We start from the raw sequence: 23573 nt of genomic DNA, 5'->3' as shown, positions 1-23573 counted from the left end.
TCACAAATGAGATAGTGAATCTGTTGGAAACAATGGCCCAGGTCTAAATTAGGTAGCTGATTGACTTTTTTCCACTTTCACAACTTAGAGGGGTAGGACTTCTCTGGACAGAAAGTTCCAGCTGTCCAAAGGCATGTGTCCAGGCAGCTCCTTCTCTGACTAGAACTAGAAGTGTTATTTGACATCATCAGTAGATAATCTGGCCTTTTAAGTGATGGTTCTTGCTGTAGAATTAATCTGCTGATACACAGAAAAGACAGTGGCAAACAGCCAGTAGGAGCCGGTACATCAGAGGCAGAAATAGGTACCTTGGATGATTGTTTGGGCACAGAAAATATAAATTTTCATCTTTTCTTTGGATCTGAGTGTGGAAGTCTGACAGAAGAGTAGCATCTTTGTATAAACAGATTAGTCATTACATAAATAAAAGCAAAGACAATCAGCATCAATTACATTTTCATTGACTTGGAACTGCTGCTACCCATATTGGGGCACCCTCAAACTAATAAACTGCACAATCTTTTGTACTTGATGCTTGGGAAAGAAATTGTGCAGCAGCAATGGTCATGAGGGTATGCTCTGCAGCCAAAGTTTGACACAAAGAATCTAGAAAGATCATGAAGATGAGGAGATACCCACAAAATACTGTGAGCATTCAGCTGGTGATGATCCACAGCTTGAATTCTCTGCATATATTACACAGATGTTCATCCTTGAACTGGTGCAAAAATCAGGGAAGATTCCAGTTGCACTTTGAAATTCCAGATCTTTTTCTACTTCAAGTGTCTGCTTAATTTTCAAAGAGTTCTGGATGCTCCGGTAGACATTTCCAGAAATTAATCCTGGACAAAGAATTACATACCCATAAGCTCCACCAGGCTGAAGGTCAGCCTCATCCTTCTTTCGAGATAATGCCTATCAAACACCAGCAGTTTATTGCTAGCTGAAAAGAAATATTTTACCCCACCAGTATGGTGCTTCCTTCACTGCTCAATGAAGGATTCACCTTTTCAGCAGCTTGCTCAGAAAATTATGGCAATACTGGATATGCTGGATAGCTGGATAATCTCTTAGCGCTCTCCTGCAGGTGTTTGACTGGATTTACCTAAATTTTCCAAAGTATTATTATAACAATCCTGATAGAAAAAGTGAATTGAAAGAGTCAGAAATAAATGAGATCCTGTCACTTTGTGATAAAAGAAGTTTTGGGGACGAGGCCATGGGGCTTGCATTGTAAGGCAAATATGCGAGTAAGTTTGCAAGTTCTCTACATTATGATGCACAGTAGGATGGCTGTGAGCAACAGCTGAAATATAGAAATCCAGATGAGTACAGCTGGTTGTAATGAACCCCCTTTAGCTGAGTACTCATAGATATCTTTCTTGAAAGCCTACTCTGGCTATCACTGGAGAAAAACAGAAATCAAAGGACTTTGAGGGAAGCTGGAAGTCCTCGAAAGTTACACAGATACTATTAAATCTCTTTGAAAAAATTTCTGATGAAGAATAACTTCTTCTCTTGCTAAAAATAAGCAATCCTCAATGAAAAGAAGAAATAATAAACCAGTTTTCACATGCTGTTGAAACAAATTTATGTACATAAATGATTGAATATGAATTGAAATGTTAAAAGTGTGAATGAGACCAAACCTTAACTCATCAATAAATTTCTTAAAGCAACTCTTTGTAAAATTACCTTTGCCATTGTAACTTCTCAAGAGTTTTGAGGCATAACTTGCACAATGATGTCTTGGACACCTACCCCAGAACTAACCATGTTGGTTATGTAGATTGTAACTGGATTTCACATTGATGATGTTCATCCAGAAAATTGCAGTTCTTTTACTTTCCAAAAATACCTAATTAACTGTTCTCACTGGTATGAGCAGCTTCAGAAATAGAAAGTTTGAAGCAAAAGTTGAAGAATATGTGTCGGAACTCAAAATGTCTCTCAGACATTTTTAGAGGTTCCAGGCCTTGGTCAGAAGCATTTAGACCCTGGCAGGCAGCTGGAAACAGCTGTGATTTTGAGTTTGAGCCATGGAATGAATTACCAACTTTGGAGGTGGAACAAGCAGTAACAAAAGGTTAGATAATATAGTAAAAGTAGTTACAAAACAGAGGGGAAATTTTTTTAGTATTGTAAAGGGGGGTTTTAACAGTTGTATTGGGGGGGTTTTACTTTGTACATGGGGGTCAGAAGTTCTAAGATGGAGGAAAGTGGGCTGATCCTGTTCTTCCTCCTTCTTTTTCCTTGCCTCCATGTTCTTGGTGATGTTGGCACTCACAGATTGGTTTAGAGTAGAAAAGTACTTTGTAATATAGGTAGTAGGTATTGGGGGAAAACTATAAACATGTAACATGTAATATATCATATAAAAGATAGCAGCAGCCCTGGGCAGGAAGGGAGAAGAAGAAAGCAGCAGACAGGGAGGATGTCAGTGTGTGTGTGTGTGCCTCTGCCTGGGCCGCTGACCAAGCAGCCACAGCCCAAGAAGAAAATCTTTTAGATAACTAACAATAAACTGCCTTGAGACCGAACAGCAAGAGGCTAGGCTGCGGAGTTTTTCTTTGGAAGCACGGGTTGGAGGAGGAATTTCACCACCAAATGGGACCCCAGAATAAGGCCGGGGTTCTCACAAATATGAATTCTGCATTCTTAACAGATACTTCAATGGAAACCAGATGATCCTACACTCATTCAGTCAGAAGAGTCCTGTATGATACTAGTACAGTCAAAAGCCAGCTTTCTTTCTGCAACCTCACATACTATTCTTTTACTAAGTCTTTTTAATTAATTTTTAATAAATTATTTTCTTTGCCCAGTTTTGCAACCTGGGACATGGCAGGTCAAACTAAGCAGATTACTTGTGTGTAACTATAAGCCAGGTTTGTAACATAGTCCAACTTGACAAAAAAATAAACAACTACCAATTACCACTGGGAAGATTTTCCTTCTTTCACTTTTACAGTGGAGTATTTCTAATGTGGAACCATAGCTGAGGAGGAAGGACCAATGTTAGCTGCCTTTAGCAGTGGAAACAGCTGAAAACAATTTTTCCTCAAGCTGCTCCTTGGTATGCTGACGGCCACAAGCCTCTCTTCTGTGTCACTATAACCTTTTCCAAGGCTGTGCTGAAGTTGCCCCAGTGAAACAAAGGCATAGGGTTTTAGCCCTTCACTCCATTTTACACCTCAGGCCCACTGGGACCTGCACCACCATGATTTGGAGAGGAGATGGAGAAGGGGAACTTGTGACTAGTGAAGGCAATTGTTCTCTGACTGGCACAAGCCATGATTGCCTAAACCTGACTTAGCTGTGTGTAGCCATGGACTCTCCCCCAGATACACCACAGCAGGGAAGAGGAAGGGCTGCACCTCTGCAGCATCAGGGCTGGCTGTGCATGCCTGACAAAAAGGCACGAAAAATCTACTTCGCATAAGAGGCTGCAGCAGGTTAGCTGTGAAAAGGAGCAGGTTGGGACCCCTTATTCTTTTTCCCCTCACCTTCTCTTTCCCTCTCATTGTTTACCCAGCTCCAGACCATCCACAGAACAGGACTGGTGTGGGACCTATCTGGTGATATTCTTTGTTGTTTCTCTCTCTTCTCTGCCTTTATTTCTCTCCTCCCTCACCCTCCTGGGCAAAGCACAGCTGTCCTGTTCTATTCTATTCTTGGTACCAAAGTTTGCTGTGGGAGTGGGGAACCTCTGGTCATGTGTTGTGGCCTGTGAGCCAACACCTTGAAGAAGTTTGTTGTGGGAGCTAGAAACTTACCAGGTGTATGGTAAAAACTTTGGGCTCTTCAGCCAGCACTTTTGAGAAGTGTATTGTAAGATTTAAGAGCTTGTTGAGCAAAGCTTTTTGACTGAAAAGAGTGGACTGGTTGCAGGACCTAAGATGGCTGTACAGTAAAGTACAAGAGCACTATGACACCTCTCTAGTGTCTTTATTAAGTCTTTTTTAAAGACAAGAATTTGCAACAAACTTCATACCCCATTCTGATGGGCTGGCACAAGGATCCCAACACTAAACACCATAAAATACCTTAGAAAGGGACATCCTAAAAAACAACCCACTACAGATAGTGCTGCAATCTCTCTAGCAGGTGAAATGCCAGTTTTTTCCTATGTCAAAAGCAGTGAAGTACACCCTCCCAGCCCTCTGAGAAACACAGCAGAGTTGATTTTGAAAATAAAATAGTCCTGGACAAATAACCCTGTTTCCATATTTTTTAACAAACAGACAAAAAAAAAAAAAAAAAAAAAAAAAAAAGGCAATATTTGACAATTAAGTTGTCCATTCTCCATGCAGCTGGTGGAATTTTAGTTAGAGTTAAAATATTTGCATCTCTTTGCCTATTATTTTAAAATATTTTTTTAAAACTGAAAATAATTGCCTCTCTTCTTGTGTTTTATTCTAAAATATTAAAAAATAATAATATTTTTTAAACTATTTTTCCTCCTTCTTGAGAAGGTGATGTTCTTATCTCCTATTAAAAGGCAATACGTCTTCTAAAGCTTGCTCACTTTTAAACTGAAAAACAAAATAGGTCCCTCTACTGTTAAATCTCCAGTTCCTCATTAGATTTATAGTTCCCATTCAGCACTTTTGCATAAATTTCTTTTTGCAACAAGTCATTTTTATTCTACTCTCTGGGAGTAGTGCATGTACTTGACATATAATCTCAGTAAATTCCCTCAAACTGGGCAACTCCAGAACTTGTATTATTAGGAAATGAAGGGTATTGCTTTATAACATGTTTTTTCAAAATGTAGTAGTAGCTGGAGAAAAAAGCATTACTTTCTCCTTCAATAATATTATCTATAGCAATGAATTGTTACTGTAAAATTTTATTTGATTGGGACATAGAAATAAAATTTTGACTCAGGATTAAGTTTGCAGTAGACCTTGCTTGCCTGCCAGTAAATTTACTCTGCATGTTGCCCTGGTTGGCACAGGCAGCACAGAGAAAGCAGAGCAGAGCAGATGTGCCAGCGGCTGGGCAGAGAGGAGCACTGGAGGCAGGCTGAGGGCATCGTCCTGCATGAAGCCCAGCTGCCTCTGCTGCCCCTCTGTCTTTGGCTTCTGCTGCCCTGCAGGGAGAAAGCACTGCCCAGAGTTTGTGTGAGGAACATAACCATTTATTCCCTTTTCCTTCAATGAAGATTTTGAGAGCCTGCTAGAGTTGTCAGTGGGTTGGCCTCTTGCAGGGCTGGGGAGAGTCCTGGGGGCTGGGGACCTTTCTCTTAATGGGGTGAAGGGGTCCCCATGGCAATTGGTCCCAGCCCAGGACAGGGGTGGAGGAGCTGAAGCTGCTGCCCTGGGCAGAGGGACCTGCCACTGTCACCACCTCCTGCCGTGGCTCCTCCTGGGGCCAGTCCCACTCCATAGAGACAGCCACAGGTGGGGGGTGGCTGGGATTCCCAGGGAAAACAGCCTCCGATGTACCAGCTTCATCCTCCACATCATAGACTTTGGGGCCATGGGCAGGAGCCCCTGTCCAGGAGCTGCTGGTCTGGGGATTGCTGGAGCTGGAGCTGGAGCTGGCACTGGCCACAGGGCTGTTGTTGTCATCCCTGATGGCACCAGAGCACAGCAGCCTCTGGGCCTCCTCGCTGCACTGGCCCACGATGATGCTGATGATGCCATGCACCAGTGGAGCCGTGTGCTGCTCGAGGACAGGCTGCAGCCCCTGCACCAGCGCCTCGGCGTTCAGCCCCTTGAGGCACAGGTCGTGCAGGATGGAGCTCTCTGCAGCCTCAACCAGCCACCACCAGAGCCGGAATATCCCCTCCAGCCTCCGGCGCAGCCAGGGCTGCAGGGGCTCCAGCAGCTGCGGCTGTGCACGGAAAAGTCGGGCCCACACCTCGGGCAGGAGGCCACCCGGGAGCTCCGGCCCTGAGGGGCCCTGCTCAGCTGGGGACAGTGTCCCCTGTGGCGCAGCTGCACAGGACACCACAGGGCCATGGGGGCTGTTCTCATCCAGGCAGCCGGGAGCTCTCCCTGCCCGGCCGGTGGCCACTGGCAGCTGCTCCGGGGCGGTGCTGGCTGTGTCCTGATGCTCGTCTGCGTGCTCAGAAAGCCTGATGGTCTTTATGGGTGTCCTGCAGAGTGGGCACGAGGGATTCCTGTGTACCCACCGCAGGATGCAGCCCAGGCAGAAGCGGTGGTGACAGGGCAGAGCAGAAGTCACATCCCTGCAAGAGTCCTGGCAGATGGGGCAGTCGCCGTCTGGCTCTGTGGCCATCCCAGGAGTGATGGCTCCAGGCCTGGCACCGAGATCTGCCAGGAACAGGCTGTGCCCAGCACCAGAGAGGCCTGCCTTGATCCTCTCCGCCTTGGCCACTCGTTCAGTAGAGTTCAGGCTGGAGCCAGAGTGGCCCTGCCAAAGTCCGAATGGAATCAGTGAGGGGCACAATGTCACAACCCACCCTCTGGGATGTCACAGCCCACTGCCCTCTGACACCCCCAGTGACAACGCAAAAGGCATTGGAAACTCCTTGGAACCCCAAGGCAGCAGTGAGGGAACGTGAAGTCACAATCCATCACTCCCTGATGCCACCATCCACAGGTCGGTGACGTCAGAGTCCTCTACCCTGTTGTGAGAGATGAGGTAATATTTTGCTGAAGGTTGTTAGGTTAAAAGGTTATTAGTTAAAAAAACAAGAGTTGTTGGTTTTGTGTGTTGTTATTTCTGGTTTGGATTTGCTCTAGTTAATTTGTTGGTGTTGCTGCGGACTGGGAAAGTGGCCAGGTTGGAAAACCTGATCAAAAAGGAAATAGGATGAGAGGGGAGGGGACAGAAAGATGGTCAGTAGAGATTAGAAATTCCCAAGTACCCAGCCAATGGGAAAGGGGACAGGGCCTGTGCCTGGACAGAAAAGGGAATAAAATGCAGTCATTTTTTTTGGAGGATGTGTGTGTTTGGCTCTTGGGGGAAAGAGGGCATACATGCAGCTCAGGTGAATTGTTACTATTAAACAGATTTATTTTGCCACCACGACTTTGTCCTCATTTAATTGTATCTAAAAGTTATTTCATTTCTAACACTGTGATGACACAGTAAGCCTTCCATCCCTGTAGGCACATATTATCAGGAGAAAAATGGAAATATTGTTTCCTAGTTTCAATTTCCACATCTCCATGATGCTCTCCCTCAGCCACCTGCATCACAAGTCCTCAGCCCTGTCTCTAATCCCTGCTCCTTGTAATAAATGGGCAGGAGATGATTCTCCTTAAAAATGCCTTTATTTAGTGAGATCAGCTCGGGTGGGGGCCCGACAGTCTGTGCACACATCGCCACTGCTTCCTGGAGGGATGCCAAGGAGGAGGAAATTCAGCTTTGTCCACTTCACGTGCAGGCAGAGCTGGGGGATCCATCCTCACAGGAGTGGCAGGATTCTTCCCCTTCTTCCCACAGTCTGTGTTATGGTCTAGGGTCCTCATGCTATTCAAGGTCTCTATGGTTAGAACAACAGATTAAAGCATCTCTCTAGGTTGCTACGGTTTGTTGCTCACCCTTCTGCAAGCATCCCGGTCCATAATTTTGTGAAGGCTCATAGTGCTAGGGGATTTTAGCATGGTTTCTGAGGAGTTCCTGTATTTGTATACTGATTCTGAGGTGATTTCCTCCTCACAGACCTGGGCACCATTTTCCAGGAAGCAGCAGCTGGAAGCACAGTGAAACAGCACCTAACACAGAAGGATTTCTAACAAGGAATGAACATAGGTAAGTGGTTGACAGTAATAACAACATTCTAACAGGGGATAATTCTATAACTAGGTTAGCATAACTTTATAACCCTTCTTTTTATAACACTCCTGACACCTTGCCATGGATTCCTGGGGACAGTCCTGGTGTCTGTTCACAGGGCCTCTCACCTCTCTCCCTTGGAGAGGCCATCACATCCCGGCCCTTCAGGCCAGGCTCTGTACAAGGTTTTGTCCCTTTTGGTTTAAAGGTCAGAGTTTATCTTCTCTGCAGCCCTCCTGGATCGAGGGTGATGGGCTAGGCACAAGGACACTGCACCTGTGTTTAGAGCTGTGGGACTGTCCAGCCTTGCTTGCTCAGTAAAATGGGTCCTGTCTAGGGGGGCTCCAAAGCCAGGAAGGAATTCTCTCTGCCTTTGGTTTTGGCAGCAGCTCTTTCATCTGCACAATGACAAAGCCAGACCTCCATCCTGGGAGCACTCCTGAGGTGACAAGGACACACTCCAAATGACAGCATGTGGGCCCCTGAAGAAAGGAAATCTGCAAATACACAAATGGTGCCCCAGGGGTGCAGCTTGACTTTTCTCCTCCTGCCTCTGCTGAGTTGTCCTCCCCACCTGAATCCTGAAGATGAAGGGCACTGTGCCAGCAAGGTGCAGTCTGACACTTCACTGCTGTCCAAACAAGGGCCCCTTCCTGCTGTTCAAGCTACAGAACTCTGGTTAATAAAGAAAAACATGTCTGAATCAGGGCAGCCGGGCAGCCAGCAGGATCCTGTGGGCCTCTCTGCATTATTGTGCGACACCTCATGGGAATTGACCAAGTGAGGGACAGCTGCAAGCTCAGCTGGAGGAGAAAATGGGGATTTTTCAAAGATTGGGATGCTGCACTTAAATGTCCCAATTCCAGGCTGTTGCTGATCTCAAACTGGGAGGAGCTGTTGACTCCACTGAGGGAAGAGACACCACGCAGAGAGACCCAGATAGATTTGAACCTTTGATTTCCAGTGGGAAAAGGTGCTGCCCATATGGCCCTGGGCCCAAGGCTGTGCCCCACAGGACATGGGCACCACTCCTAGTGGGGCACAAAGAGAAGGCTAAGGAAGCAGAGCCCAGACACTGTATGGGGGAAATAACAACTTTTTTTTTTTTTTTTCTTACATAAGGGGTTGAAGGAGCCTTGCTAGTTCTACTGGCGAGGAGATCTCTTGCAGGGGTGGGGAGAATCCTAAGGCTCTGGGGCCTTTCTCTTTAGGGACCGCCGGGGCTGCCCAGGCGAGCAGCGCCCGCCTTGGCTGGGACCAGAGGGTCTGGCGCTGGTGCTCTGGACAGAGGGACCTGCCTCGTCCTGGGGCTGGTCCTGCTCTGGGGACACTGGCACAACTGGGGGGTGGCTTTGACTCCTGGTGGGAATGTCCTCCATTGTGGCAGCTTCCTCTTCTTCCTCTGTGGGGACTGCAGGGCTGCTGGCTGGAGTCCATCTCCAAGAGCTGGAGCTGGGGCTATTGTGGCTGGGGGAGTCAGAGTTGTTTGAGCGGGAGAAGCTGAAGAAGCTGGAGAAGATTGAACTGGAGGAGCTGGAGCTGCTGCTGGCTTCCTCCTCTGCAGCAGCACGGGAGCGCAGCAGCCACTGGGCCCCTGGGCTGCAGTGTCTCACAATGATGTCGATGGTGCCCTGGACCAGTGGCACTGTGTGTTCCTCCAGGACACCCTGCAAACTCTGGATCATGACCTCCTGGTCTGGCCCATACACACAGAGAGCATGCAGGATGGCACTCTGTGTGCTCCTTGCCACCCACCACTGCTCCCTATGGATGGCCTCCATCCTCTGGTTCAGCCAAGTCCGCACAGGGTCCAGAAGCTCCCATTGTTGACGGAAAAGTTCTGCCCAGACCTCGGGCAGGACCCCGCCAACAGCTCTGGCTGCTGTCTCCTGAGGAGAAGAGGGATGGGCCGGCACAGAGCCACGGGAGCCGTTCTCGTCCTGGCCGCCGGGATCTCTCCCTGCCTGGCTCGTGGCCCCTGGCAGCTGCTCAGGGACTGTGATGACAATCTCTAGATAGTCACCGGCATCATCAGAAAATCTGACAGTCTCTATTGCTCCTCTGCACAGTGGGCATGATGGATTTGTGTGTACCCACTGCAGGATGCAGCCCCGGCAGAAATGGTGGCCACAAGGCTGAGTAGAAGCCACATCATCCCAGGTGTCCTGGCAGATAGCACAGTTGCCATCTGCCTCTGTGGCCATACTTGGCCCCTGCAGCAGATTGAGGAGGGCTGAGGATCAGGAGCTGCTCTCCACTGCCAGTGTCACACCCTGCAGGAGAGAGGAAGAAGAAGAAGGAAACCCTCCCACCTCCCTAAAGCCCTCTGACCTGCCTGTCCAACCACAAGATGTTTCCTGTCAGTGCTGCAAGTACACTCTGCCCCAGACTGGCACTGGCTCTGCCCATGTCTGTATTTAAGCAGTGAGGGGGGACATGTCACAATCCTGTGCTCAGTGATGTCACAATCTGCTTTTCGCTGATGTCACCCTCCATCAGCAGGCGATGTCCCCACCAGTGCATGTTTTCAGGAGAAAGAAGAAAGTATTTTTTCTTGTTTTTAACTTCTGCATTTCCATCTTGCTCTGCCTTGGACACCTGCATCATGTGTCCATGGCCCTGTGTCTCATCCCCACTGCTGACACCTCGCCAAGGTTTTCTGTGAGGAGTGCAGTGGTGGGACCAGTCAGCATGGGCTGCCTGTGGCTGGATGATGCCTCCTCCTGTCACTGCCTTTCCCTGGGCACAATCTGGATGCTGTTGGAGTCTCCCACCTCTGTGGCTTGTGTCCCTGCTTCAGGGAGAAACAGAAAGGAATGTTTTGCTCCAGCTCCATGCACTCCTACTGGCACTTGCCCACAGGGCCAGGTCTCTCTCCAATTCCCAGGTGTCTGTGTTTCTGGAATCCAGTGCCTTTGTGCTTCTCTCCACAGCCTCAGGAAGAAGCTGGAGTTGCTGTCCCAGCAGAGGAGGGTACAAGGTCCAGAGGAACCCTGTCATTACTCTGGAGAGCCCAGGACCCATCACCACGTGGGCCATGCTGTGCCATCATCCCCTCTTGCCTCTGGCTGATGAGAGTCATCAACCCAAGCAGTTCTTTCTTCACTTGGAACTAATTTCTCCTGGTTTGAGGCTTGGGATGCTGTGTGCAACCACCACGTGGCTCTGCCTCAGGGTGCAGAGATCTCTCTTCAAACCGGTGCAAATGGAGGATTGTCCATTGCCATATTTTGGTGCTTAACAATCCATATGGAAAAAGATGGAAGTTGGTTCATCAGGGCTTCTTTGTATTGTTATGGGGAGGGTGTTTCTCCTTGCTTGAGTAAGTGACCCTTAAAGTTTGCAGTTATATTTCTCTTCATTTGGAATTGGATTCTTAACGGTCTAAATATGCAGGCAGCAGCTGGAATTTCAGAGTACCAAGAGATTCTCTTTTTCCTGGGGTATCTAAGGCCACAGATACTCCAGGAGATGCATTTCATGCTTTAAGAGGACTCTTGCCCAAGGTGCTGATTTCATCTTGAGTTCCTTGCACATCTGTAGCCCAGAACATCCCCACTTTAACTTGCTGCCATGATCCCATTTCAATTCTTTTTCTCTCCTGTCCCATGTGCCCTGAAATGATGAAATGACAGAAAGGATGGGGATGGAAGGCACCTTTAGAGATCACCAAGTCCAAGCTCCCTGCCATGCTCAGGGATACCTTCCACTAGACCAGGTTCCTCAGACGCTCATCCAACCTGACCCTGAACACTGCCAATGAGGGGACATCCACAACAGCCATGGGCATCCTGTTCCTGGCTTTCACTCGAGGAGAGGGGCAGAACTCCCTCGCTTGACCTGTTGGAGATCCCTCTTTAGACACGGCAACAGAGGGGTTTCAGGCCTTCAAGTACACAGTGCAAGCTCACACCCAGTGTTTCCTTCTCAAGGATCTCCCAGTCCTTCCCCACAGGGCTCTTCTCAATCCATTCATCACCCCTGCTGTTTTGTTTTTTCCCCTCCAGATTGATTGGCATGGAAGGAAAGCCCAGAGAATAAGATAAAATTCACTTGTTTCTGGATGGACTTTCAAAACAGGGTCTTAGCTGTGACCCAGCACCTGTAGGCCAACACCTGCCAGAAAAACAGAAATAAAGAATAATTCAACTGAGGGAAATTTCCTGAAACTATGTCAAAAGACAGTACTTGTGAAAGCAAGTAGTTCTTGAAGGAAATGCCTAACAGGAAAGAATCCTACCCGATGCTGAGTAGGTGCAGGGGGCCAGTGCACACAGCAAGAGAAGGAGGTTTGTAAATGCAGAGTGCTCAAAATCATCCCCAGGTGCTATTCCTGGGAATGCTGCAACTCTACTCAGAAGGAGCCTGCAAGAGGGGAGCTGGAATGACAAGGGAGAAGCTGAGCCCTTACCAGCAGTTCCAACTGTTTGCTCATGACCAGCACCTGAAGACGTAACATAAGGCTCTGCGCTGGACAGGGGCTCCCAGGTTCTGATCAGCTGCTTTACAGGGTTAGCAGTGGCAGCCAGCCCTGTGCTGAGTGCCTTTGGTGACACTGGACAATCCATCAAACACAGTTGCTGGGCACTTGATTGCAATGAGGATGTAAAGAGACACAAATATTATCATACCTTGTGCAAGAGATTATGAAGCAGATTCTGGATCCAGCAGAGGGCAACAAAGATGAGGAAGGGACAGGAGCTTGTCTCTTACAAGGAAATCTTGAGGGAGCAATTCAGCCTCAAGGAGAGACTTCTAAGAAGGGACCTCATCCCTGTCTGTCAGTGTCTGCAGGGAGGGCTCAGAACATGGATTAGGCGCTGCTCTGAGGCCCAGCAGTGGGACAAGAGAACAGGCAGGAACTGATGCCCAAGAAGTTCCACCTGAACATGAGGAAGAACTTCTTCCCTGTGCAGTGACTGGGCACTGAACAGATCGCCCAGAGAGGCTGCGGAGTTTAGCTCACTGGAGATATTCCAGACCCATCTGGACACAATCCTGTGCTACATGCTCTGGGATGAGCCTGCTGGAGCAGAGAGGTGGGATCAGATAACTCACTGTGGTCCCTGCCAACCTGACCCCTCTTGTGATTCTAGGATTCTGTAAGCTGTGGAATTCTAATGCACTTTGAATGGCAAAATTGGAGTGAATGTGAAATGGCACTTTGTAGATAAAAAAAGACCTCAGGCACAAGCTTAACTTTGTCTTAGTTTTCTGTTCTTCATCTCTACTTTTAGGTGATTGGAAAATTTGTGTAGTAAAATGAACAGGAAGGGATGATGCTTTTGTTGCTGAAGGTTAAGCAGGCTTTTGACTCATGAGAAATGAAGACTCAGTTGACCATTTTTGAATGACAAAAGTAAATTATTAGAAGGGCTCAAGAGGGGGATATATCTGGCTCCAAGTGTGGCAAAAGTTTATGCTTTCTACCTTGATCTTTTTTCCCCTCTGTCATATCACACAGATTTCAGGGAATTGTCTTGGAGCCATTGTCAGTGATTACTGTGTCAACCTTTTCAATGCATCCTCAGAGACTGAAACCTGACATTCTAATAAAATGCTTGTTTATAGCAAGTGTTGTTTGAAGTCAATGTATGTGAAAAAGTAGTGGTTTTTATATAACAGTAAGAAGAGTCTATAATGTCATGTAGTGGTGTAATAACTATCTCAATTACTGCTCAAGCAAAAGCTGCCTTCTAGTTCTGTCTCTGACTCTGCCTAGATGTTCCCTGTGCAGGTTTCTTGTCTTCCTGGGGCTCTCTTTGGAGTTCTGCTTTATCCTCACTCAGCCTTGGGGAGAGGCAGTCACCCTTCTGTGGGGCAGGACTTGGGACACCTCTGCAAACCTGTAACACACCCTTCAGGGAGAGCCTTGGAGCTGGCACTGTCGCAGTATGACACAAAATAACTCACACAAGTATGTTAGATGTAAAAAGGGGAAATAAAAGAACTAAAAGAGAGAGCTTTAATTTCTGACTCTGCAATATATAGGGTTTTTTAAGTGACAGTGGATTGGAGGATGAAATTGCTACTTCTCCAACCACACTGGTTAAACTAACAAACTATTAATTTTCTCTACTTACAAAGAAGAATGTAAAACAATCATTAGTTACATGACCAGTGTGAGAAAGTTACAGTAGAAATATGTAAAGATCGGAAGGCATAGAAAACTTTTAAAAAACTAAAACTCTCAAAAGAACAGGGTGACAGCACTCCTTGTGCCTCTCTCTCCATAAACTGAGGATGGGGTGAGACTTTCCACATGCTAGCATAGCTCAAACCATGGCAGTCAATATTTCATCTGTGGAGATGACTAAAGGAGAAGGAGGGTCACAGGTAATAAATATCAAGGAGGAGGACAGATGCCTTACAACACCTTGGTCATTTCATTGGGTGCACACCTACAAGATGTGCAATACAACATTAATTTCACAGTTACCCAGGGAGGGATGTCTGAATTTCTGACATTATCTGGTTAAGAATACTCAAGGCATCTTAACATTTTCTTTTCTGGAGTGATTTCTAATTCATCTGCAAAAGGAGTTAACTGTCAAAAATATCTTTTAATCTTACTTAGGCTGTTGATTTTTGAAATATTAGATCCTATTAAATTTTTCTGTGAAATGGACAGTGTTTTGCTAAAAGGTTTTGGGAGAAAAAAATCCAGAGAGCTGATGACTTCTGTTTCTGACTTTGACTGTAATAGTGAGGAGAATTTTATTTTATTATTGTGAGCCCTCTCTGCTAATGAATGACTCCCTTTATAGCTAGTATTACAACCATACAAGCCTTAATTTCAGGTTCTCAGAAAGCCAGTAAACTTCCTTAGGAGCACTGCTGTCTTTTGTCTGATCCAAGAGTATTCTGGCTCAGATCTTGACAAAAGAATTATTGAAACAGTCTCTGTACAAAAAAAAAAAGGGAGGGGAACAAAACTTCTCATCTAAGTTTTAGTCTGTTGAGACCTGTCATGAGGTAGCAGAGAGGAAGATGCAACAACCACCTACTACAGCTCAGGCAGCTGAAATAACATTGACCTCTTTCTACCCTGCATTATTAAATTGCAATGAAGTAGGGCCACTACCACTGATAAAATTCAACCACAAGTTAAGTGCTGGCTTGCATCAAAAACACTTTTATGGAACTACACCAGACTTGCAATAACACAAGCAACAGCAGACTCTTTTCACCCAGCTGGTGTTTACTAAAATGCCACCTCAAAATTTTAAAGGCAGAATGAGACTGAATCTCTCCATCAACTTGCAACCTGAACTGCACTGATATGTACAAAGTGAGTACTAAAAAGAAAAATATTTTAAAAAGATCATTTCAAAGAATGAAAAGAAATCCCTCTCATGACACTGGATTCACTCCAGCCAGGAAGAACACATGCCTTCTGAAGAGAGCACGTGCATAGGAAATCGGCTTGCACTGGCACCCCAAGACATGCCAGATGCTTTTATGAGCAAAGTTTTCACAAGTAATAGTTACTTGGACACGTCCCAGGATTAGGTTGCCCAGTTTGAGGTACAGCAGGGAAGCCTGCATTTTGAACTTGCTCCTTTCAAAGCCAGGATTTACCAACCAAAACTGAGTCCCTCAGACTTCTCCAGTTTTATCTCTAATTTGTGAGTTGCAGCTTAATGAGTGCTCTTCCTGTGGTCTCCTTTGGAAATTGATTGTCTTTATTCTAGATGTCAAAATTAACTTGTATTTCTGGCTATAGCTTTTGTCCTTCCAGACCCTTCTAACATGTAATTTGCATCTCACTGTGTGGGGGGCATCATATTTGCCTCTGGATTCATGGACAGGAAAATATGACTAAGCAATGGATGGAATTCTTTAATAAAGAGCACAGATTGCACACCTTGCAGCTTGTTACAGTTTGGAATCTGTATGTGAGAGAGGCTTCATTAAATCAATAAACTATGGATTATTTAAATGTGAAAATAAATCCATGGGAGCAGTGATCCAGATTAAACTGGCATGATCTGTCCTTTTACTTCCAGTTCCTATCTCAAAGATTTAACTATTGATGTTATCTTTCAGAATATCTTTTCAGTCTGTTCTGTTAAAACATGAATTTAAATGTAGTTTTGTCTAGTTATCTGCTTGACATCACCTCAATTTCCATGTCTCCTGTTGTTTTTGTTCTCCTTGCGTGGCTCACATCCCTGGAGCCTGTCCCTGTGGGATCAGTCTTTCCTCGTGCAAACATCCAGAACACATTTTTAGTGTCGCTGGGGTAGTGCCTGAAGCTGCTTTGAGGAGCAGTACATGGTAGCCAGAGCCTCCTGGTCACCCAGGTCATAAAGCTGCCAAACAGAGAGCAGCCCAGGGTTTTCTGTCTTCCTCAGTTTGCAGGGAAATGATGCATGGAAACAGAACAGAAAAAACCAAGTCATTGGCAAAGATCTGAACTTGGCTTCAGACACCCTCCAGGGCTGGGTGGGCTCTCCATTTGTCCTGCACACTGCTCAGGTTAGCACTGTAAGGACAGAGCTTGGAACTTTTGGTGGGACTGCCTGGATTATTTCTTTTTTAAAAGTAGAGTTTGAGATATATCAGGGATTTGAATGAGGGCTCTATCATCTCTTACATTATTAATGCAGCCTTAAAAGACCATTTTCCATCACAAAGGTGTGTTGTGATATGTGCAAAATTTTCTTATATGTAGAAAATATCAAGCTCCAGCACGGTGTAGATGAATGGAGGCAGAGATCTCTGAAGGTTGCTCTTGGGGAAAGAGGTTTATTGGGGTTGCAGAAGGTCCTGCCTCGTGTTCCCAGACGCAGCACGTGGCCGGGCCTGAGAGGGTTGGGAGGGGAGAGACAAAAGGATGCTCTAGGAGAGGGGAAGCTCCAAGAGAAGGGAAGTTCCAAGAGAGGAGGAAGTTCCAAGAGACCGCGTGGCCCCTCGAGACCTCCTTATCAAGGGGCTTCGAGGTGGGTTGGAATAAGGCATGGCCAATGGGGTTGCATGCACTGATGTTTTAAGGGAGGGATAGAGGTGCGGGGTGAGCCATACATCTTTTGGGGGGTGGGATGGAACAGTGCATTTCACCCCAGGACCCATCCAAAGACAGGGGTGTCATCCGGCCAGCTGGGACAACTGTTCTCATCCTAGCTGTATTATTTATGAACAATCATATTTATCTATCATCTGCAACACTTACACATTCAATTCCAAATAAATTTAAATAATTTTAAGTTAGATTACAAACTAATTCTATACAAATTAAATGGACAGAATATTTTACAGCTTTATCTATAAGTTGTATTTTTCACCTCTTTGCTTTACACCATCTTGCTTCCTTAGGACAGAATTACAAATGTAAAACGGCAGTTGGATTTATTTAGGAAATGCAGATATAAATCTTCAGAGCTCAGAGGCACAGATATTTAAAATATATCACTTACTTTAAATGACCAATAAAGTAATAGTGTTATTAGGAGAAAAATAATCTTCAGTGGGATTCATATTACATTCCTTTTTGGCATAAATGCCTGGATGACAAACAAGGAAGCATATTTAAATTCACAGTACCTCGTTTGGAGATAAATGTTGTGTTTATTTTGCATTTTTCACTTAGTGTGAATACAATAAGTTAATGTGATGGCTGGACACTTAAATGCACAGAAGCTCTTCCAACCTCGATTGCTCCCATCATGCTGAGGTGACTGGTAGTGACAGTTTTCCTTTTCCTCCAGATCAGTGTTTCTGTGTTTATATTAATGAGAAGGGTAGAGTGTAATTTGTGGCTTAATGGAGAGCAAAACAATGTCTGAATTAATTTTTTATTTTTTTTTTTTGGTTATGTATTTTCTCTCATAAGTCTGAAAATATAGGAAGCATTTTTTGGAAATGCTCAGAATTGACCCCTCAAACCAGTTTCCCTTGAGCTAGCTAACCAAAAATGTGAGATATTTTAACTTCTTTTAAACACAGAAACCTCCCTTCAACAAACCAAACAAACTCAAATCAACTTTCTGACTCCTCTGGAAAATATTACTTCTTCAAGAAAGTATCATTTTGATGTGCAGATTTTCTGCTTATCATTCATTCAGATACTTAAGACAGACCAGTAATAGTCTTTTAAAATGGTTAACACAGCTGATTGAAATAAAGTCACTTGAAATTTAGCCTCAATTTTCAATGATGTTTCAAATATGAGATTATCCATCTGGGGAAAGAACAGAATGAATTTGCACAGTTCCATTATGGCTTTATGTTCACAAACAGGCCCTCTCCATCTACCTTCTCTGACCTTAAGCATTAAAGTAAAGCCCTGGTTTTGGAAATGCAGCTCAAATGTAACTGTCTCTGCTATTTTGCTTAATGGTTTTTTGTGCAGGAGCTGAAAATACTCAGCTGCAATTTGCTTATAGCATGTTTTGTAATTGACAGACTGGAAAAAAACCCACCATATGAATTTCTACCATCAATACAAAAACGTAGAATAGCATTGCAAAGACACTTTGTCAATATTCATGTTTTGCTTTACATATAATTGTATTAAATTTATACTTTGGAATAAAATTTACCTAGCAGCCTTTCAGTTCAATTGTTTTTCAGGAGGATAATTTTTCTGTAGGGTTAGACAAGAAAAGTAATCACTTCAGAAAATCCACATACATGTGCAGTATTCTCATGGCTGGTTTCATCTTGAGGAGGTCTGGAATGGCTGCATCTTTATTGAATGAGACAATGAGAAACTTAGTCTTTCAGGAAAAATAATTCAGATGAACCATTAAATTACAAAATGACCCTCCAAAAATCAGAGCAAGGTCATTTAGACCAAATAATGTGCAAATATTATGGGTCAGTGTGTTCTTTGCAAGGCTGTATTATTTATAATTTGGATTAACATCAGCGCCTCTAAAATCCACAGGATTTCTTGGGAATGTTACAGTAAGGCAAGGAAGTCAAGGGCAAGGAAAAACAGGAGGATGTGATCTGAGCAGCTAAAAAAGAATGGGCAGTGTCATCCCCTGGAGCAATTCTTGAAAGCAACCAATCAATAAGAACAGAGAGTGTGCTTTGGGGAATCTTTGCAGAGAAAGGGTCAAGGTTTGTAGAGGGGAAAAGCAGTTAATATTTTCGTAAAACTTTCCACATGCTCTTCCACTTCCTTTTACCTAATTTCCAAATTAAATACAAAGTTTGTCTCCTGTGCCTCTGTGATGCTTACAAACACAAGCGCATCCTTCTTCCAGAAGATAGGAAGAGGATCACACACTGAAATATCCCCTGACCTTCATGAGCCTATGTCCTTTGATCATCTCCACTGCAACTTCTTCCATTCCAGAGGTTCATTTGTGGCTCACAGTAAGCTGGTCCAGCAACAGAGAATTTGGGGACAAATGCCCTGTTGCTCTCTGCAGAGCTTGATGGGGTTGTTGCAGAGATCCTGAGGCCAAATGGCTGAAGTGAGAAGACAGATGGGAATTGCCATGATGACAATGGAGCTGGTGCTCGCTTCAAGGTTTTAAGGAGAAGGCAGGGGAATAGTCAAATCCAAATTCCAAAAGGAATGGACCAAAATGGACATGGAAAAAAGCTGTCTTAAAAAAAATTTAGAATATACCTCAAGAACTGTTATGGCAAAGATGCTCAAGTTTCTCATGCCAATTTTTACCAAATTGTCTTTCACAGGTGATTAATGGGTAAGAGCCCAGTTGCCCTGGAACACATTTAATGCTCCATTTGATATATCACAAATCATATATCCAGCATACAGCTGGATGAATTATGTTTGCCAGTTTCTGCCAAAAGCCCCTCTGGGGTAAAAGAATTGTTTGGTTTTGTTTAAATGTTTCAAGGATGGAAGCCATTTATCTAAATGCTGTGCGAGCTGCCCATAGTTTGACAGATAATGCAACCCTGGCCCGGGCTCTCAGTGAGCTTCCAGATGGAATGGGGCTTTAGTCAGTGTTGCAAAATTTGTCTAAAGGCTTCCATTATAATTCTTTATCAGTCATTTCTTAAACCTCTACAACATAGAGATTTTTACTTTTATGTTTTCCTTTTTGTTTAGCTTTTCTTATCTTTGGGAGCTCTTTCTCACCCAAGATAAAGGAGAAGTTATTTTCTAGCTATTGTGGGCCTTGCAGAAAACACTTTCATTTGGGATGCCAAGAAGCTGGAAAATATTTAATTGACTAAAATTCTGTACTCTTGTAGATATTTTTCTGGTATTTTCAACTAAGGCCCTGAGTCATGATAAGGTGTTGCACTTAAGAACTGTGTGTCCCTAAATGGCAAGCCCAAAAGCAAAGTCAATAGGAATTGGCACCTGCAACAGGAGACTTCTCTGGCACAGTCAATCCCCCAGATCCAGAACAGAATGCAAAAAAATAAGAATTGTTTTGCTGTGTCAGACCAAATATTTACTAAACCCTGTCATTCATTAGCCTACCTCCAAAAGAGAGAAACAACAGATAGAGAGCGACAAACTGAAGATAAATACAAGAACAAAGGGCCTGTCAGGTGCAATAAAATTAAGCGACCAGCACCTGCAAAGTTAAACATTAAAGTCAAGGTTTCCAGGACCTGAAAATACATCTGTGCATGACAAAGGAGAGAAGGGCGGGAGGAAATGTGCACAAACACTGTGAGGAGGAGAGAAGAAAGATTAAAAAACTGCTCATCCTTGTCCATTATTCCACCTGAGCGAATAACATGCTGTGCAATAATTGCCGCATAATATAACAAAATTAAGAGCCACAGCATTAGGGATTAAAAAGTTACTTCATTTTAACATCTGTACCACTGCTGTGGGGATGGGGCACATTGTCACTTGTTACAACACAGTAGATAATATATTATTTCAAGTGGATTCTGTCCAGTTGTGCATAGCATGCACTGGTCTGTGTGAGATAATTTGGGTTGCCATTGCAACTTTAACTCCTAGTGTCAAAAATAATGGTAAACTTCTTGTCACCATTTTTATTAATCTTTAAGTTCACCTTGTCTGTTAAATATTGGCCTCCGGACCCCAGAGACCATTGAAAAAGAACTTTTGGGCTGATTGGAGCAGAACAACTGGCTCAACAGTTGTAAGATTGTTTGAGCTTGACATCACATTCACAGCAGAGTCTTTGCAGAGCAAAGGCACTGCTGCCTAGCAACTACTGGGTTCTGGTTAAGGTACTTAAAGACTTGAACAATCAATTTCAAATTATCTCATAAAACTCCAAGAACTAAGAATTTTATTGAAATCCAATTTCTCCACAGTTTTTTTGCTTCTAGATTCAGACTTTGCTTTCACAAGCCAAATCATATATGAAGTGAGCTTTTCAAATGTGCTCACATTTAAGGATGTCAGACTCTCTCAGTTACTGGGGAATTCCAACATTTACAGATTTATTCAGACCACTGTCTTTGTGGGACTGACTGAATGGAGACCTCATAAATGCCTTCTGGAAGTCAGACCTCGAAAGTTGAAGTCACTTCCCAAATGCATTGTAGATGCATTGGCATTCCATCCAAAGGAAGCACATTGCATTTGCTTTGGATGGGAAATGCAAATGAAGAGAGAGATGAAGTTTCATAATTTAATCTGAAATGATGACAAGGTTTGCTTAGGGCTGCAGGGGTCACATCACTCCCATCATGGCCTCTTGCTGGGCTGGCAAGAATCCAGAGGCCTGGGGACCTTCCTCTTTTGGGCACACCAGGTCACCCCAGGCAAGCAGCCCCTGCCCTGGCTGGGAGCAGAGGGGCTGCAGCTGCTGCCCTGGGCAGAGGGACCAGCCACTGCTGGCTCTGGCTCCTTCTGGGCACAGGTGCGGGCTGGCTGGGAATCCCATGGTGAGTGACCTCGGAGGTACCAGCTTTTTCTTCCACACTGGAGCCACTGGTGGGAGTGCTCTCCTGGGAGCTGCTGGAGCTGAAACTGCTGGACTTGGATCTGCTGGAGCTGCTGCTCTCTGCTTGGCTGTTGTCCTCTTCCCCAGCAGTGCAGGAATGCAGAAGCCCCTCGGCATCCTCGCTGCACCGCTGCACCAACCCCAATGCGGCCAGGGACCAGCGGCGCCGTGCGCCCCTCAAGGAAGCCTGGCAGCCTCTGGGCCAAGGTCCCTGCACCCAGGGCACGGATGCAGAGGGAGCGCAGGATGCAGCTCTCTGCGGCCTCACCCAGCCACCGCCGGCCCCGGTATCTTCTCTCACACAGCCAGGGCCGGATGGGCTCCAGGAGAAACTGGTTTTGTTGGAACACTCCTGCCCACACACACCTCGGGCAGAAGGCCACCCACAGGCTCCAGCCCTGCTCAGCTAGGGACAGTGTTTGCTGTGGGGAAGACGGAGGGGACACCTCAGGGCCATGAGGGCTGTTTGCATCCAGATGATCGGGAGTCCTCCCTGCTGGCTATGGGCTTCTGGTGACTCTGCAGAGGAAGTGATGACCAACTGTACATAGTCCCACTCATCCTGCTCAGAAATCCTGCCCATCTCTTCCGGTGTCCTGCAGAGTGGGCACGAGGGATTTCTATGTCCCCACAGCAGGACACAGCCCAGGCAGAAGATGTGGTGATGGGGCAGAACAGAAGCCACGTCCTTCCAAGAATCCTGGCAGATGGGGCAGTTGCTGTCTCTCTCAGTGGCCACTTTTGTCCCAAGCCAGCCTGGCCTAGCGTCTACTGACATCCAGTTATAAGCAGTGAGATGTCTCAATAAATCTCTTGGAGATGACACAATCTAACACTCAGTGATGTCACCATCCATGAGTCAGTGAAATCACAATGAGATGGTCCACCCGTGCGGACACACAGCATCAGGAGAAAGTGAAAACACCAATTCCTTTTTTCAGTTTCTACATTTGCATGTTGCTCTTCCTCAGCCACTAGCATCACATGTCCTTGGCCCTGTGTCTCATCCCACTCCTGATGCCTTGCCAAAGTTCCCCAGGAGCGGTAGGGTAATTCTGCAAGGGTAGATCTGTCTTTTCTCTGTGCTCCCAAACCCATTCATCTGCATTGTGCAGGGAGCACAATGTAGATGCACAAATCAGTGCAGCCAGGCTCCCAGCAGGGTCCTCTCTGCCTTCCTGGGTTTTCACACAGCACATGGGAAGTGACCAAGTGAGTGACAATTGGAAGCCTGGCTTGAGGGGAAGGGAGTGTTCTAAGCAACAACAGAGTTTCTCCATCTCTCCATTACCATCTTTGACAGACCTTCTCAGGAGAAAGGTCTGGGCACATCACAGCAACCTGAACACCCCCACCCTGCTCAGCCCTAAATACCTAATTTCTACTAGAGCTGACTGAGTGAGTCCTTTCTGAGGTCACCATCAATTGAAAATTCTAAATCAGAGCTCCTGCTGCTTTGGACAATGAGCCTCTTATCTCAGGTTTTGCAGTAGAGGTGTGGTCAGTGTGAATGTCACCTCTACTCCTTCTCTGCACTGACCCCACTCAGTGCCAAGGGTAGCACTTAAACATCGCCTGGCTGATCCTGGATCATTCTCATTCCTAAGGGCAGGAACTTTTAAGGATCCCTAGAGAGTTCTGGCTCTTTAGGGGAGAAAAAAAAATTAAAATACCCAACCATTTTTCTCCTTGTCAGGGAACTTCCCGAGCATCCTTGGAGATGAGAATCTTGACTGCCAGACCCTGGGCTGTCCTGTCCAGCCACCTGTTGTTTACAAGCAGGATGGGATTCATTTGTCTGGGGAAATTTGCATTTCCAGTAAGATATTGTTTACTGAGCCCTGTAATCCTTGGTTCTTCTATTTCTGTCTGTTGGATTTGCATCTATATCAGATGAGGCTACTCCTTTTCAGCTTTCCTTCCCTACATGATTCTTCACAAATTTGA

At 45.4% G+C, this 23573-nt stretch overlaps 2 protein-coding genes across 2 annotated transcripts; both read right to left on the bottom strand.

Moving 5' to 3' along the window:
• Positions 1-1918: 1918 nt before the first annotated feature.
• On the bottom strand, positions 1919-6253 carry LOC146763682 (E3 ubiquitin-protein ligase Topors-like). Its single transcript, XM_085567941.1, has one exon. It carries the CDS (start codon positions 6247-6249, stop codon positions 5191-5193), a length of 1059 nt encoding a protein of 352 aa, XP_085424067.1. The 5' UTR covers positions 6250-6253; the 3' UTR covers positions 1919-5190.
• A 131-nt stretch (positions 6254-6384) lies between these two features.
• Positions 6385-22218, bottom strand: LOC146763681 (uncharacterized). Its single transcript, XM_085567401.1, has one exon. The coding sequence runs from the start codon at positions 9957-9959 to the stop codon at positions 8940-8942; it is 1020 nt and encodes a 339-aa protein (XP_085423527.1). The 5' UTR covers positions 9960-22218; the 3' UTR covers positions 6385-8939.
• Between the last annotated feature and the right edge of the window lie 1355 nt (positions 22219-23573).

Source organism: Lonchura striata, chromosome Z (assembly GCF_050655825.1).
Source record: "Lonchura striata isolate lonStrDom1 chromosome Z, ASM5065582v1, whole genome shotgun sequence".
Taxonomy (NCBI): Eukaryota; Metazoa; Chordata; class Aves; order Passeriformes; family Estrildidae; genus Lonchura; species Lonchura striata.
This window is presented reverse-complemented; position numbering and strand designations above follow the sequence as displayed.